Genomic DNA, 17,565 nt, shown 5'->3' on the forward strand with positions numbered 1-17,565 from the left:
GGTGGATCATTGAAGCATCTTTCCACCTCAATCTCGTCCCCAGACCCCATCATTTCTCTCGCCGTCGGGGTCTCAGTGCAGTTGAGTCAGGTGACAGGGATGACTCTTTCCTTTTTGTTGAAGTCCTAGCTAGAAGTCATTATTCATGGTGGGGCCCACGCTTAACCGAGCCAAAAATATGAAGAACCAGGCGCTTTTAATACATGTTACGTTACTAGAGGACAATCCTGAAGTCAGTAACATAATGTAGCCTTTATTCCACTTTAATCATTCATTGTTTGACAACTTTGTAGACTAAGAAAATTTCCAATTATTGTTTCTGTTACGCCCCTTTTTAATTTAGCAGATTACAATTTTCAAGTTCGCTAGATGATAACTGGATATAAGTTTTATTAAGCGCGCATTATATTATTTTTTTAGACTCCCAATTTCTTGAAAATACCGTATCGCATTCAATCGTCAGTCCATAACGACTTGATCATTGATCCATCGAACAAACTTCGACACCCGAGTGTAGACGCCATATTTGCCAATTCTACCGCAGCCATCTCCCCAGGAAATGACGCCCGCGAGCACCCAGCGTTGATCATCATCACTTGCTGTTTGACTGTTATCGATGGCCAGCGGTCCACCCGAGTCTCCCTGACAAGCGTCACCAAGTGTGCCATTACGATAGCCGGCGCAGAACATATTTGATGTGACGGAATACTTCGTGTGTGCTGCCTTGCACGACGCCTGGTCCACTATTGGTACTTTGACTTGGTGCATTCTTCTAAGGACCTCACGACCGGTTTCCTTCCTCCGGCCCCATCCTGTAATGACCCCAATGTTGCCAGTCCTTAGCAGGGTCCTATCACTGTCTTGTCTCCGCAGCGGAAGGCAGATAGGTCTGACGTAATCAGTAAATATGACGTCGGATTTCAGGTGAATAAGAGCGAGGTCTGCATCGTAGTCGGCACGGTCACTATCGTACTGTGGATGAATCACGATCCTGTCCGGACGAATGATCTGTTCTCTGGATGGTTCAGGTTTGTTAGTGTACAACTTACCAAGGCGTACCTCAACATCATTGATTGAAATTCCTGCGGAAGATCAAGTTTTCAAGCTCAACACTTTTACTCCCAAGGGTGACCAAGGAGAAATTTCTCCATACAATGTTCTTACACTTTTAAGTAAAAAGGTGATGAGAAAAAAGGAAAACATATATTTGGGGATGATGTTTGATTTGATTCTCAAAGCCAAAATTATAAGCAATGTATGGAGTACAGTGCAGAGAAGTGATATTTTGATCTCAGGAGTGAAAAGGGTCATAACGCAACTGAGTATTAAAGTAAACCAGCCGAAGTGGATTTACCTACTCCAATTTAACACAGGCGTAACATCGAACGCGTTTGATTAACCCTGAAACTGTTAAGAGTGACTAGCATCTAACTTCTCCTTACACCATCACCAATAAATCAAAACGTAAGGTCATGAGATAAAAAGAAAAAAACACCACGTGAAGAAGCTCTCGATTGATTCTCTTTCAGAGAATAATCGTGGAATGCATAGAGAACTGGTCGGAAAATATGCATACTGAAGTAAGTGTTTTACAAGGGTTGGGGAGCATTTCTGTTCTCTGCAATAATTTCACTCAGATTTGCTTGCGATTAATATTATTATTTCACTCGTGCCGTCAGCCTTTCCTTGCCATCAGAAACAGATATATTGTTATTTTAAAAAATGTATCAGCAGACAAAACATAGCTTTCTCCTCCCCAGTTCCACTCTATTTCAAAGCTTTTGTTAGACTTGCAGCCTTTTAAAACCGTCACACGACCTGTCACGTGGCTTAATGAATATGTAATCCCTTGGCCTCTCTCCTACCTCATTTTCCGCGCTAGGACTGGGATGTTTGGGCGAGAGAAGCACTCACGTGTGACTCTCTAGATGTCGTCACGGAACTTAAAATAAGATCCAAGATAGGTCGAGCCGATGAAGAGGGACTGAGACCGGACTTTTTGTTAAGGGTAGCTTGGATCTTTAAATCAGATCGCGCATGCGTAAATATGCATCTAATTCTTACCTCCAGAAGAAACACAGTGGGCAGCTGTCACAATCCACCTCTCAGACACAAGTGATCCGCCACAGAAATGTTTGTTGGCCCTCGTGTTCCACAGACTCACTTGCCACGGATAGTGACCAGCTTCCACCTTTGTTCCGCCCACAATCTTGCCACGAGTAGTTAGCGTCGGCTTGCCACAATCTATACAGTGAAAAACAAACAAAGAGCATTAGGCCATTTTGACTTTTCTTCAGTACAGAAGAAAGACTGAATTTGAAAAATGGTTGGTTATGGTATCAGACTCCCGATACCACATATATTTACTGTTATCAAGGTAAACCTATACATTACTTTTAAAATAGGATCATTTGCATTGGAACAAAAAAAGGCTATTTCGAGTTTACTTTGGAGTAAGTAAAGAAGAAGAAATTTCAAAGACGAAAAAAATTGCACGAGCTCTTTAATCGAGTGCAAAACGTAATTTGTGAAAAATTAACGTGTTTTTCCGCATTTTAGGCAGTTTGGTTGTTTTACTGAGTTCTCATTCGCTGTTCAAGTCATTTTTCTTTCTCCAGATTAGCCTTTATGATTACTTTAGTTATGGTTTTAAAATTAATTTCCTGCAGTTTTTGTAAAGCTTTTGAATTCATTCTCAACTTTCTACATTGTTTGGGACTGAGTGAGTGTTCTCAACCAGTGAGGATGCTGAAATAATTGCATGTATATTTAAATGTTTGTGATTCCTATCACATGCCTGGCGAAGTTTTCTTTAAGTAACAAATAGTAATGAATAACAGCTTAACATTTAAAACCCAAAACAGTAATTTGTCTGTTTCGGTCGTCTTTTGATGAGACTAACCTGAGTCCAGCGGTCGCAACACCTTCAGATATGCGCGAGCCAGTTTAGTGCCTGCCTTGTTCGTTGCATTACAGACATACCAGCCTTTGTCTTCACGGTATACGCGCAGAATCATTAGACTACCACTCGACAAGACCGCAAAGTGACTTCCGGTCAGGACTTTGCCGTCTTTGTACCACGTGATTTTTGTATCAGGGGTTGAAGTGGAACAAAGAAAAGTGCTGGTTTTTGATTCCTCGATAGTCTCGTTGCTCGGAACTAGCTGAAATCGTGGCGGAGCTGAGAAAAAAGTTTTATCTTTTATTATCATTATTATTATTCTGGGTGTTATACACCATTGTTGTGTGGCTGGGTGCACGAGCGGGAGAGTGGAAGCGAGTCCTATGATCGGATTGGCTATCCGACTTTAGTTTGCCTACTCGGGTTTGCCCGCATTGATCCGCAGAAAAATTTGGCTCTAAGTTATTTTAGCCGGAGTGAATACTTTGCAACTTTTAAGAACTCTCCGTTGAAACAGGAAAATGTTTTCTGGTAGTTTTTTATTGAAGTGAAATCGCGTCTCGATGATCAAAAAAATCCAAAAAACCGTGTCGGACTTCTTGAATCCTTTTTAAAATAGTTTGTAAGATTCGTTTGGATACAACGATTCCTTCTTTGACTAAGCTTGTTTTGTTACCATGTTCTGTGCTGGCGATTACGATGAGACACTTGGTGATGCATGCCGAGGAGAATTAACTGGACCACTATTCATAAAAACGGGAATATTGTACTCGGCCAACACCCAGCCATCTAGCGAGGGTACCTAATTGGCCCACCCCTTCTCCCTTCCCAAACCTCTGAAAAAAAGGACGAAGAAACCCCATTATTTAAAATAGGTATTCTTACTGAGACATTCGGGAGCCTTTTCACTCCATTGACCGTTGGCCAAACACCTGCGAGTCACGGGACCGTGAATGTCAAACTGAGGAAAACACGTGTATCGTATCACAGCGCCTTGTGGGTAATCATCGCCTTCAGGGGAGGGGTGCCTAGAACCATGTCTTGGATGGCGGGGGTCTGGGCAACGGACGCTTGCGTCAACTGTAGTTAAAATCAAATTATGTATAATTCGTTAGCACAAACAAGCATCAATGTGCATAAATTTTGCAAAACAAACGACACTTACGTGTTATTTTTTATTAACAAGATTGAGCGGAAATTGGCGCGCGGCTGACTGCAAGTGACTCATTTGCGCAACCTTACGCTTGACCGCTGTGCTCCTTCTAAATGGGATGTAAGGCTCATCCTTACTCCTAGCTGGAAAGAGGCACTAAGCGTTAGGAGACTTAAACGGTGGCTAGTTGGATAATCCTTTCTTAAAAATTCTAAGAAGGTGGCCAACCTTTCAAAAAAAACAAAAACTATGAGCGCTCCCTTTTCAAAAGTATGCGTACATAGCAGGCTTTTACTAACCTGGCGGAGCTGCTTTAAAGAGTGCAAAACTTGTCGGCCTCTCAATTCCTAGCGCTACAGTTACGACGTCTTTACCAGTTTGTTTATCAACTGAGTGAATGCCTCCTGTTTCCCAGTCACTCCAAAACAACCTGAAGTGTACAAGGAAAACAGAAAGGATAACAATGAAAAAGTACGTTGAGCTGTCTTAAAGAAGATTTGGTAGTTACAACATGATCATCAATCAAATGTTTTCTGCATTGTTTTTACTCTCTGTTATTCCATGAGATTTTCTCGCTTTCTCTTTAAATTGGAATATAATTCATTTTCCCTAAAAATTAATCTCCACCCATTTCTATGGTGTTAAGAGGAAAAACTTGAAGATCATAGGGAAGACGGACTTAGCCAGTGATGTATTTTCATTTGCGCGCTATTCATCTCTTGCGGAGGGTCTGAGGATTTGACAGGGGGGGAGGGGAACGCATGGTTTTTTGAGGTACCAAGGGGGATCAATCAAAAAGTTGGCCGCCAATGAGGGGATCTAATTGGTTAACAACAGAGCCAAGAAGAGGAATCAAATTAATTATATTGTGACACAACCAAAATCCTCCTCCCCCTCCCCCCTAAAAAAAATCAGGCATTAAAGATTCATGGAATGAACTTGAATGACTCAATGAAATCCAGTAAAACTTATTATGTAACCGTAAGGCAGCTAAAATTTGTCGCGAGTCGCTCCCTCGCTTTTCCTACGGCCACGTAGGTCGAAAAATTACCTTTGGACGAATTGTTTATAAACAGTGTTTAGTTGCAAGCCAAGCGTGAGTTTACCTGTTATTCAAAATGGCAAGGGAAAAGGGATGATTCACGTGCGGAGAACTGAGCAATACACGGCGTCCACCTCCCTGTAGGCAAACAGATGTCAATCATGAGACCAAGTTCATCAAAAAATGAAAAAAAGGAAAAAAGTATAAAAAAAAAACAAACGATATGCTTTACCGTTAAGTCGGAGGTCTCTATTTTGTCGAGACCAGCGTCTGCCCAAAAGAGTGTCTGGGAAGCTTCGTCGATAACCAAACCATTTGGCCAACTTAAATCTCCCGATACGATGGTCATTTGGCCATGTCCATTCATATCCGCTCTTTCAATCTTTGGTACAGTTCCCCAGTCTGTCCAGAACATCCACCTGGTTGTAAATCAATAGATAAGTGGTTTAAACCTTTATACCCAAATATCATCATGCATATTCTCCATACTGTTTACTGTACATTTCTGTTGATAGTCACAAGGAGAAATTGTCGACAGTCAAGAAACCCTCCCACTCCCATACCCTCATCTCCCGTCCCCTGGAGGAAACTCGCCGCTAAAAATAATAAATAGAATTACAAACCTTCTAGTCTTGTACAGGACAATTGCCCTCGGCTTGTCTAAGCCCCCCAGTAAAGTCCTACGACTATGTCCGTTCAGGTTCGCTCGCTCTATACTCTTGGACGTGACATCAGTCCAGTATATCAAGTCATTTTCAACATCGAGTGTCAATCCATCCACAATCCCAACATTATTCCTACATTGACACAAAAGTATTGCGTTCATATAAGTCTCCTATTTTGAAACGTATCTAAGAAACATTTCACTATGCCTCGTGTCTGTTAGATCACCGACGACGTCAAAAAAAGGAAAGAACCAACAAAGAGAAACACGAGCCACAGGCTGGTTTATCACCAATGTTCTTCACACGTTTTGAATTCATTAAATCCCTGTTCTCCGCTTTACTAAGCCCCTTTGTTAATTCGGATGAGGTCGCTCTTTACCATTAAGTTACATCAGTCCAGTATAATTAGTCATTTTAAACGCCTAATGTCAAAGAATCTGCAAAAAAATTTGCACTTCTTGCACGGGCACTCATTCAAGAGCAGTATTGATCACCTTTCTGAACAATTTTCGATTGAGCGTCGAAAGAAATCCGATATTGCGTCGGTTTTCCTTTACCTCTATACCTCGCTCTGTGATTGGTCCAAAAGAATTGCGTCACTCTCTCCACCAATCAGATGCAAAACTAAAACCAATCACGACTTGGTGACCCTCGTTTCCCGAGGGAGGTTGGATGGTTTTTCACTTTGAGTTCTCATTGGCTCATTAAATTATAATATATTTTCCTTTCTTTTGAGTGGCTTTTGCGATAACTTTGGTTTTGGTATTACGATACTCAATCGAAAAGCGCTCTATAACTTTAGTGGACCAACATCATTCTACCAAGATAAATCAAAACCTCACTACAATTCTTTGAACGTGATTGTGGATAATTTCCTCACCTTAAGCTCTGTAATGGAGTCAATAAAAAAATATCATCGGGATCATGAACAAGACAAAAATAGATACAAGCTTTCTCAGAAAAGAAGCAAAGGCGTAATTTCTCTGAGATATACAAATTAGAGATAGCTTCAAGATCTTTCTTTAACAAAAAATAAATCAGATTACCAAGCAATTGTTTCCTCTCCTCCGATTCCAGTCACAGACATTCGCTTTATCTTTCTATCATCAACGTCACTCCAGTATATACGCTTATCTACTGGGTTGTAATCCAGTGCAACAAGCATGGAGGGATTTTGAATCTGCAACTTTTGAGTAGTGAATCTGTTATGCTTTGTGTCCATAAACAGCTGCCATATTGCCTTAGGAGAGGCTACTATTATGGAATAACTGGGTAAAGGAGCTGTAAAATGGAAAAGAAAGTAATTTTTAGTCAACGTGTTATACGCTGCTCCTTTAGCCGTTGTTTGTTCTGGCAACGTGACTCTCGTCGCGAAATGCTCATAACGAAACGCTTCCCACGCAACGCTCGTCACATAACGCTTTTCACGCAACGCTCGTCACGTAACGCTTTTCACGCAATGCTCCTCACGCAACACATCGAGACATTTTTCTGAAGACAGGTTGTGTGTCTTGGCAAACCTCCACCTTAATTTACAAGGAAATGTAAAACAACTAAACGGGACAATTACTCGGTAGGAAAAATGCTTTTCCCCTTGTCCCAAGAAGGATTGCGCGTTGCGATGCTCTACCCAGTGAGCTACAGAGATCTTTGTTATGAGCTAGGCCTTACTATGACCTTGACAAAAGAAGATTAACCCTTTAACTCCCACGACCTGATTGTTAATTCTCCCCTCCAGCTGGTGCACACTTCCTTATAAATTAGTTACGAGAATTTGGTATTAGATTTAGGCAACAATTTCTACCCGATAAGTTTGAATATTCTCATTACCTGTTTGCTACATGATGTGTGGATATTATAGGGAGAAGGTTCATATTAATCACCTGTGGGAGTTTTAGGGTTGAACGAAATCAAACATGTCCTACCTGAGCAGCACTTTGCAAAGGCGTCAGAAGGTGAAATGTGGCAATAGGAGTTAGCAGGACAGATGTGTCTGCTACGCCCTCCACAGAAATAATCTCGTCGGGTTGACGGTCTCGTCAGGGGAGTCATACCATGGCAAGGAGGAGCTGGGGAGAGAACAAAATAGGTACTGGTTAAGGACTTAGGCTCTTTTTGCGGAGAAAAATCGGGTGTATTGAGGACATTCTTACCCTCCATTTTCTGTTGTATCTGGAGGTTTCGCCCCGAAGCTAGTTCGCCTCATACCATTTTTACGGGTTTTCCCCGCCCTGAGGTAAAACAAGTTCGCCCTTACCGAATTATTTCTTGGCCCCGCAAATCTATTGACTCGTTTTCTTGTGGTAGAACATCGGAATCATAGAATATTTCGGTCGACATGTAACATCACTGTCAAACTATAACAAAGGTTGTTCAACATGCAAATTCCGACCATGATAACAACTGACGCTCGAAATACTACAAGCAAGGCGAACTTAAAAAGGGGTAAAACCTCCATAAGACTTTTTCAGTGTATGTTCAAAAATCGGGGATAAAATGCGCCCCGTTTTAGAGATAGAACGCTTTGAGAGTATTGAACAGTTTCAGATACATTATCGTGAATGAAAAAAAAAACGAAAAAGAAAACACAACCGTCGAGAAATTATGATCACTTAGCTAAAAACTATATGTTGTCTCCAATCAATTGCCCAGAGACTCACCAACCCATACTGTTTATTCTAGTGTTCACGCTATAATTTGTGAACGAGTTCCTATCACAACAACCACTCTAAGAAAGGCTCCAACTCACCTTCCTGACAAGTCTTCCCGTCGTCCTTAAGCTGCAAATTTCCTGGACACGAGCACTGAACCTTCCAGTGACGTAATGAAGTACACACGTGGCTACAGCCGCCATTGTTTGTAGAACAAGAATCTGAGAATTTAAAAAAAAAATTGTCTGAGTGGGTCTAAGCTGTAACGACCTTTTCTTTTAAAATAATTAACATCTCCCTCATTCTATTTACAATACATTTTCTTTATTCAAGAAAATACAATCGCTTGGTTTATCCTTAGTGCATTTTTTACTTAAAAGCTACCTCACAACTTCTGCATCACGAAAAATTTACTCCTAAATTTTCAAAGAAGTCATTTACTTGTGTCAATCTTTTCCAACCTTAACCCTTTAGGGCCCTAACATCAGTATGCAAATTCTCTACACTGTTCTTTATACATTTTACAAGGTACTGACAAGGAGAATTTGTTTAACAATCAAGAGCCTCTAAGGTAGGTGATAATTTCCCTAATTCTCATGATCTTTATCTTTATCTTTGATTCAAGTTTGATACTGTATGGAGAAATTAGAGGCTAGTCACGCTTTGGGTTTAAAGGGCAAACAATACATAGCCTTTTCAGTTTCTCCCTTTCTCTTTAGCAGTTGTCCAATTTTCCACAACTCATCCATCCTAGACCAGCTTTGAACCTTTTGGTTTTTGTGCTATCGGTTACATGTGTTTCTATTTCATCAAACTATCACTGTAATGTTCTCGTTTGTTTAAAAAACGATTTCTTTGCGTCAGAAAAGAGCGAGAGATTTCTTGAATGTTGTCCCTAAAAGATACAGACCTCACTCTCATACTCAGTGCATCTTCCTCGGCGACTTGATTAAAAAGACGAATGCACTGGGAACGAAACTGTACTCACCACCAGTTGAAGAGACACACGTATCTTGCAATGCGCATGTCCATCGCGACATGCATGGCGGATCACACAGAGGACGTGTGGTCTCTTCAACGTGATAAGACAGGACAACGCCAGCTTCCTGCCACGTAACAAATGCTTTTCTGCTTTTGCTGTTGTACAGTGTGATTGGATCCTTCTGCATCCTTCCAAAAGCAAGTTGCAGGTTGCCTATGAAAGAAAGATACGAGTGAGTTAGTTCCTAACGCCAGCGGGCGTTGTTAGTGACGCAAGCGTAATACGTTTCGTCGTTCTTCCTCGTGTCTCTCGGGAGCCATTTTATAAAAATTGAGTTGTTGTTTTCGTGAAACAATGCAAGTCGCTATTCACGAGTCGTCTCGCCTTCTTGACCGGCGTAAAGGTATAGCATACCACGTTGTTTTTACCATAATAAGTAGACTTTTTTTCAATACAAGAGGTAAAGTTACACGTAGTTTTGGATTCCACTCCCCTCGCCCTTCCTGACTACACCTTCGACTGACCTTGTAAGAGTTCTCCCCCTATCACCCAAGTTCCCCGCCCTTGCTCCTGCCAAAACAGCATGTGGTTGCCGGTTGTTGGAAAGTACACGGCCGATGGCGCTCTCACGCGCCTTGTTGCCAAGCAACTGTACGGCTTCACTTCCCGCACATAGCGCTTACGAGTCACCAAAACAGAGGCTGTTCCAATGAAGGGTTTGCCTGAGTCCGTGTCTTCCCAAAACAAGATCAGTCTGTTGAGAGTAAACAGTTATGGTCATTTCTTATAGAATCTGCACTGAGATTTTTAAACAACTGTGCGACGTTGTTAATCCTGAGGGATATGAAATTATGAAAGTAAGTATTAAGGATCGCTATTTTTTTTTTGGGATCAACATTAACATTTTATTGCGCGATTGTGTGGACCAATTTCTGTATCGGACCAATTTCTGTATCGGACCAACTGCGCACCTACCCCTTCCCTAGCCCCACATTATCCCTAAGTTGTAATCAGTTGACTGTTTTTGGGTTTGGGGAGGGGTAGCTACGCAGTCGCTCAGATACTGACATTGACCCAAAAGCTATGTATATTACCTATATTTAGGCTAACATACCTGTCAGTGCGTTCATTGTAATAACCGCTGGTCTTTGCATGCGTGTTGTTAGTGTAACCTACAAAATTCTTTGTGTCAGCAGTCTCTGTGTTAGAGGCATGCACGCCGTTAGCATCGCGTTTGGTGAGAACCACCATATTGAGGCCAGGACGCAGGTTAAAATCGGCGTTAGACACTCCTCCACCCTGAACCGTACATGTGAAGTAAAATTCGTTCCTTTTTGAGTCAACGAAGATGTTTGGCTCATGAGCATTTCCTCGAAAACTGCAGACAGGATCAGACTTGAGTACCTTGCCTCTGGCGTCGGCAAACAAGCCTATCACTTCTTTTCGACTGTGTGATAAGACAACGGCTCCGACATAACCACCTTAAATAAAAAGAGACTTGATTTTTTTTTCGTTTATACATTTTTCGGTTCAATTTTACATTTCGTTTACTTTGAGTGTTAACATTTACTCTAAAGTATTCGAAACGAGGGAAAAAATTAACCTTAACTACACTAAATTCAAGCTCGTTGCCATAGGATGGCGTTTATCATTTCTAATGTTAAAGATAAATATTCTATGCTGCTGAGAGTCTTTAAAGCTGTACTCTCAGAATTTAACACGCCAACAATAAAGTGAGACAGACAGTGGTGCAAAAAGATTCCAAAACACTGAAAAAAAAATGGATTTGAAACTTAACCCCAACCCTAAGCAGTTTAGTAAACTAAAGGCTCCGGAGGAGAGTTTATATAGTAACTTTAAAACCGAGCTTTATCTGTTTCTCTTTGACGGGCCTCTCAACCTGAGGGGTATTACGGTTTCCAGAACGAAAATCGTTTTGCACACAATGCATGCCTACCTGTAACACTGTTGTACTTGATCAAGGCATTCGTGGCGTCCACCCAGTCACTAGATCCCACCTTCCCAGTTGCCTTCACGAACAGCGAAGGCCCAGCAGCTCTCTCGGTTTGCCAACTCCTCACTCTCTGGTTTATTATGATGTATTTGTCGTGGAAGTACTGCCAAACACCACTGCGAAACTGGAAGACAATCATGAACTCATCTGCCCTATCATTATAGGCTACACTCGGCCAGCCTTGATTCGCTGAAAATTGAAAATCGACATCGTAAAAAAAACAAGTTATTCATTACGATTGAAAACTACAATAAAGAGGTTTTTTCGTCTGTCTCGCAATGATCATTTTCGAAGTGGATACTGATGTTTCATCTACATACCGGGGGCGGATCCATAAAGTTTTGATAGGGGATGCAAACTTAGATTTGATTCGGAAAACACGACGGATTACCTCTCGACCAAACGACTAGCCCACTGCCCCCCCAATCCCCCCCTCCCCACTATCCTTCATTGGGGGTTACACGTCACATGACAGATAATTAAAGGGCACCACTCAGAGACACGTGTAAAGGATCCTGTCGTTGCAACTAGTGACGGAGACGAGGGAAGGGGAGGTTAAGGGAGACGGGGGGGGGGGGGAGGGTTTGAAGAATACTCCTGACCCTTCTTTTACATCTGTTTCTGCTAATCTTCTTCAGACCATGAGGTCAGTCGTTGAAATGCACCAATCATAGCTGTCAATCATACACAACGCAACACATCACAATACTTCACGGGTTGACAATCAACTAGTCGCATAAAAACTTTTGCGAGTTTTTCAAATTCATACAATACCTGCTTTTCCGTTGAGGTTGGCAGTAAAATTCAGCATTCGTTTGTCCACTATTCTGGCGTTAGTGTCGACCCGCAAAGCAAACAGTTGATCGGGAAGATTATCTCCGTCAACGTCAAAATCAAACGCCACAAGATACTCGTTTCGTTTCGGATTCCATGCTGTGCTATGATGCAACACTTTTCCTCGTTGGCTGAGAAAACCTGGGACAAGTTTATACAATGCTCCTGTCTTTTTCACTGATCCAACGAAGGAAACCTGTAAAGATATTTGCAGTTTCAGTTACTTTCAGTAAGCAGTGGCCTGTTTGCTACATACATAAGGCGTTCATGTAAACTTCGTATAAGGAGCCTTGGAAACTAATACAAGCTCATTATCTGACAATTTTGCGGTTGATACAGTGACGTGGCCAACCTCTTCCTGGGAGCGAGGTTATTATTATTTTCATTATTATTATTATTGTCATTATTATTACTATTATTGAAGAAAGACCTCTTTTTGTCTTGTTCCGAACGTGGAACAAAGGAAAAAAGTCTGGGACCCCATGAGGAATCGAACGTTAGACCTTTAGATTGCGCGCTACGATGCTCTACCAATTAGCTATAGAGACTCTACAGCAAACTACAACGACCATCCTTTACGAGGACATGCACACCACAAACGGCTAAGATCAGCCAAAAGCGTCACGCGTGTAGATGGAATAGGAGATATGTTTGAGCTCGGTAGTGAATAGAGAAAGATGCTTTCTCGTCTTCTCACGAGCGTCAGACAAAAATAAATATTTGGAGGGTCCATGAGAAACTTTTAATGTAATTAACATCTCTGTTCGTTATAATCTTTATCACTGCACCGTTTATCAAGGTGGCGCGCAAGGTATTTCAAAATAACCTTTTTACCTTTCTAGCATCCACCAATGTCTCCTGCTGCCCTTCTCCGTCAACAATTGTCACTGCATAATAAAGGTCTACACCTAGTGGGGGGTACAAGTCCTTGTAGCTGGTCTTTCCCGGGTTCTGAAGGGAAGCATCTTGTCTGGCTGACACGTAGGGTGTCATACCAGATACGTCGTTGAAATAAGTCGTTTTCCGATAGATGTTAAAATGACTAAATTCACTGTTTTGTGTCGGTTTCTTTGGGCTGAAATGGATATAAATGAAAAAAAGGTGTTATGTAGATGAAAGAGCAATTTTCGAGTCAGTGTCGAACATATTCTAAAACAACCTTGGCCTTGTTGCACCTCGCTTCCTGATTGGTCCAAAACTAAAACCAAGTACGACTTGGTCACCCGCGTTTTTCCCGCGCATGGGGTAGTTTGCCTGTTTTTACCTTGAGTTCTGATTGGTCCCTTAGCATTATTCCATTTGCTTTGATTGGCTGATATGATAATCATGGTTTTGCTAAGCTAAGTTGTTTTCGTTTGTCTCACGATGTTGTCACGTTTGATGTAGATCACGATCTACATCACACGTGACTATATCGTGAGACAAACGAAAAAAACTTAGCTTTTATTGTTATTTACCACGATGAAAAACCACAATCTTTTTTACGAAATGGTTTTGCTTCTATGGCACTTAATTGAAATACCCTCTAAGCCATTTCATGACGGATAAAAACCGCTTTCATTAGTTGTCAGAAGTAGCCACAACGGTTAGTTCCGTCACAACAGGGAAAATTTAGTTAGAAAACTTAAAGTAAGATGGAGAAAACGCAAGCAAAAGTTGAGTTAGATTTCAGTTCTGTTCTTAATTACGACGATGGCAAAACACTTCCGGCCCAATTACAATTCATTACATTCTTGATGTTCAAGATATAGAAAATAGGGAATATGAGTAAGAGAACTTTTGATTCTGAAACGCTCTTTGATAATTTCACGCACCTGTAAGGCAAATTGAGCCGATTCCACTGCAGGAGAATTCCATCGCAGTCTTGTTTGACCGTGAGATCCTGGACCTTTAAACCTCCACCCATGTCCACGCTTATTGTTTGACGCCGAACTCGCGTCGCTGTGTCACTCGGGATTGAGCGTTCCACAACGGAAACCTTCTCATCGATCGTGGCTGTAAGTCAACGAAAAACAATTAATTTAAGTAGTTAATTGATCAATTAATTGATTAATCAAAAAAGGATGATTGAGTAAGATAAACAGCTCAAATTTCCAAGGTACTTACGAATTTGAAGAGGATCAAGATCGTCGAGGACATGGCCAAAGTCGCTGTTAATAATTTCAATGTCCTCATCTAAAGCTATCGAATGGAAAAAAGTGAATTAGTTTGAAAGGCCGGTATGTGAGATATGATGGTCCTATCAGTAGACTGAGTTAAAAAAGAAAACTAATCTATCTATCCGTGCTGAAATAAGTCCAAATCCTTTTAATCCGCCGCCATTTTCGTATGCCCTTCCCTTCCTAGATCTGATGAATAATTCTTCTTACTGTCTGCCATACAAATCGTTTGTTGTAAGCTCGGAGAATTTGGTGTTAAATCAACTAATAATCCCCTAAATAATATTTTTCTTTATTCTCATCACTTGTCTGCTTGATATTGTACTGATATTATAATGAGAAATTCCGTCTTGGTCACTCATGAGAGTTGAAAGGTGTAATCCAAATCCGAAACACTTGATGACTTATTAATGTTTGTTTTGACGTACTGCCAAAAATAACGTTACATTCGATTCGTTACATCTCGCTCAGAAAATATTATCCAAAATTTTCCCTGCAGTCGAACATTTTTTCAGCTAATCTTTATGGGAGAGCTTAAGAATACATTTGGCCGAAATTCCTGCAAGGCATCTGATAATAAATAAAGAAATATAAACGAGCCGGACAATTAACCGGTATATGTACTCAAACATAAGAGGAAAGCGAGATTACAATTGCCTTCAAGATCTCCTTTCTGCACGTTGAGAACTTTGAAAGTTTCTATCATTATGTCATGTCAATCGCTTAAAAAAAAATACTGTAACCGATACGTGCTTTACAGACTTAAGATACGTGTCCGGTCTTGATTTCAGTGATTTATTACGAAACATCAGTAACTAACTGATTTGATTTTCCTTTCTGTTTGGTGAGCATTATTAAAGGTTAAACCCCGTGAAATTAAAGCCAGCCACAAGAAAGTTACAGAAATCTTTGATTGCGTCATTAACGCATTTCGACTTCAGTGGAGAGTATCTAATGTGAGGATTCAGTGAATCGTCAAAGCTAACTCTTCGAGGATTGAACTTTAGGAAAGACTTTTGCTACCGTCTGACAAGCACGATATTTAGGCTATCTCAGCAATAAAAATAAAGGTGATTTATCAGTTGGTGGGACGATTGTTCTAGTTTGCGAGGATTTAAGAACTGTGGGCCATTCGTACCGTGACAAAAGCAATAAACAACTCACCGTGCGCTATCACGACACACGACGAAAGCAAAGCCCAGAGCAAGAACATGGCTGAACCGCAGCTTCGTGAATAACAGCATTAAATCAATTTCTTCCCCTTTAAAGGAAATACCCGAGCTTCCCTTTCAGCAAGAAGGTGTAAGGAAGTAAAGATTATGTTTCGAAAAAACCAAGGTGAACAGTCACGCAACACATTCATGATGAGACAGCTGTGATGGGTAGCAGGGGGGACGTACCATTATCTAACCGCTATCGAGACTTATCAAATGACATGGATCTTTACACTTGTGCAGTGCCTGCAAAACATATTTGTTAGGCGTGGTGTTACAATTTCTGATTCATCTGTTGAGGCCCGAAAAACCGCACACAACGTAAGTCTGCTAGCGTAGAAAGACATCATTAGAAGAAAGAGAAATTATGAAAAAAAAATGAGCGCGGGTAAAAAACTGGTACAATGAAGTTATTTTTTAGGTTTCGCAAACCATAATTTGGTCCTCAAGCTGGGAAAGCTCTTTGCTGTAAAGGTATTTCTCCTCAAACCAACAGCAATACCGACCTGTCTAAACTTTACTTAAGTGCCGCCCCCCTTCCTCCCGGTTCACTGATTGACAGTGCTGAAACTGTTTCAAAGCTCTGTTACGCTCTATAACCACCGCTGTTATCGTTTCTCCACATGGCTCTTGTGTGGGAGAAGTAGTAAAGTTTGCATAGGCCATTATCTTTTGTGGATTGAAAAAGATAAGCATGATTTGGTGGAGACCGATCTAAAATTCCGTCGATTGAGACACGAGGAACGCGGAACGCTTTGGTCTCAGAAGAGCTGAGGTTGAATTGCGTGACACAGAGCGCTGCGTGAGGAGTACTTCCTGCTGTGAATAAAAACATGCCCCTCACGTTTTCTCATCTCTATAAATATTCATCCGCAGCTAAGATACTTTTTCTAGTTTCTCGTTTCTTGTTTCTTGTTCCCTGTTTCCTATACAGTGGGTAATTTAGTCTGTTCCAAAAATAGCCAAATTTACGAGCTTAAGGGTGTTAACAGGATACAACCCAGCGAACCAGACCACAGTAATTACAGGGCGCCAGCCAAAAGCTGAGGTTAAATATTTTTTTTTGTCCCCGAGCTCTTAAATCTCTGGCTTCTTACTGAAGCGTTCCTTAAGAGCACGCAACCTCGATCTCCGGGTTTTCTCTCTTCCTCCCTCGAGAAAGTAGTAAAGGAAGAAAGAGGACCCTGGAAACGAGTTTGGAGAGCACTGCGTCAGTGGAAAATCGTCATTTTCCTTATCATAAGCCACAGATAGACAGCTTTAATTTTCTTTTAAAAAAATGAGGAAATATAATCGTATGAGTGATCATTATGTTCTTATTGACCACGTAGGAGGGCCGAACGGGAACATGTTTGGCTCGAGGTCATGCATGATATGGGGACCGAGCCAAAACGGAAGTCATCACGAGTGCCGAGAAACTCTTTCTAAGGACTCTCTCTTTTCCTATCCTGGCAACAAAGTAGTAAAGAATTACTGTTAGTCGAGAGTTGAAATTCTAGTTCGTTAAAACTAATTGGTCAGTTATTCCTTCCGTCTCAAGACTACCCTCACCCAACCGTCAAATGTTACCTTCAGGTTCAAGCCATTTACCTAAAATCAAAATGTATAAGAAAATTATTACGTCGTAAATTATCATCATGAAAAATGAAGCTTCTAAGAGTTGAATGGTATTTTAGGAGTGAATACCATATCGAAGTGTTTCGTTTCAGTGACGCTGTGTAAATATCTAGATTGACATAAAGATTACGTTTCAAGGATTCAGCTGACGTGATTTCAGCCGCCGTGATTTCCTCAACACCCTTCGGATGCACACTCTAAGCCTTCACTCCCTTCTCCTGCATCTTAATTGCCCCACATCCACATAATTAATTTGTTTTTGTGTCGCAGAGGTATTCCTAAATGATAGTAACCCTCAATAACTGAAGATTTGCCATGAGCGCAAAACATTT

At 41.1% G+C, this 17,565-nt stretch overlaps 1 protein-coding gene across 1 annotated transcript; it reads right to left on the minus strand.

The window, feature by feature from the left end:
• Positions 1–233: 233 nt before the first annotated feature.
• On the minus strand, positions 234–16,494 carry LOC113678510 (uncharacterized). Its single transcript, XM_027195391.2, has 20 exons — positions 15,567–16,494; positions 14,350–14,424; positions 14,058–14,238; positions 13,078–13,318; positions 12,184–12,439; positions 11,353–11,598; positions 10,510–10,876; positions 9,920–10,149; positions 9,402–9,608; positions 8,512–8,634; positions 7,688–7,831; positions 6,809–7,043; positions 5,721–5,894; positions 5,330–5,516; positions 5,162–5,235; positions 4,355–4,485; positions 3,788–3,982; positions 2,903–3,181; positions 2,065–2,244; positions 234–1,082 (listed from the first exon to the last, which is right to left on the minus strand). Exons 1-20 carry the CDS (start codon positions 15,613–15,615, stop codon positions 460–462), a joined length of 4,197 nt encoding a protein of 1,398 aa, XP_027051192.2. The 5' UTR covers positions 15,616–16,494; the 3' UTR covers positions 234–459.
• Positions 16,495–17,565: the final 1,071 nt, after the last annotated feature.

This window comes from Pocillopora damicornis, chromosome 14 (assembly GCF_964200805.1).
Source record: "Pocillopora damicornis chromosome 14, jaPocDami1.2, whole genome shotgun sequence".
NCBI classification, from domain to species: domain Eukaryota; kingdom Metazoa; phylum Cnidaria; class Anthozoa; order Scleractinia; family Pocilloporidae; genus Pocillopora; species Pocillopora damicornis.

Coding starts and splice junctions, on each gene's coding strand:
- LOC113678510 (XM_027195391.2), bottom strand. CDS start 15,615: ATGTTCTTGCTCTGGGCTTTGCTTTCGTCGTGTGTCGTGATAGCGCAC. Junction 13,319..14,057: donor CGGCTCAATTTGCCTTACAG/GTGCGTGAAATT, acceptor TATCCATTTCAG/CCCAAAGAAACCGACACAAA. Junction 10,877..11,352: donor CAAGTACAACAGTGTTACAG/GTAGGCATGCAT, acceptor TTTTTATTTAAG/GTGGTTATGTCGGAGCCGTT.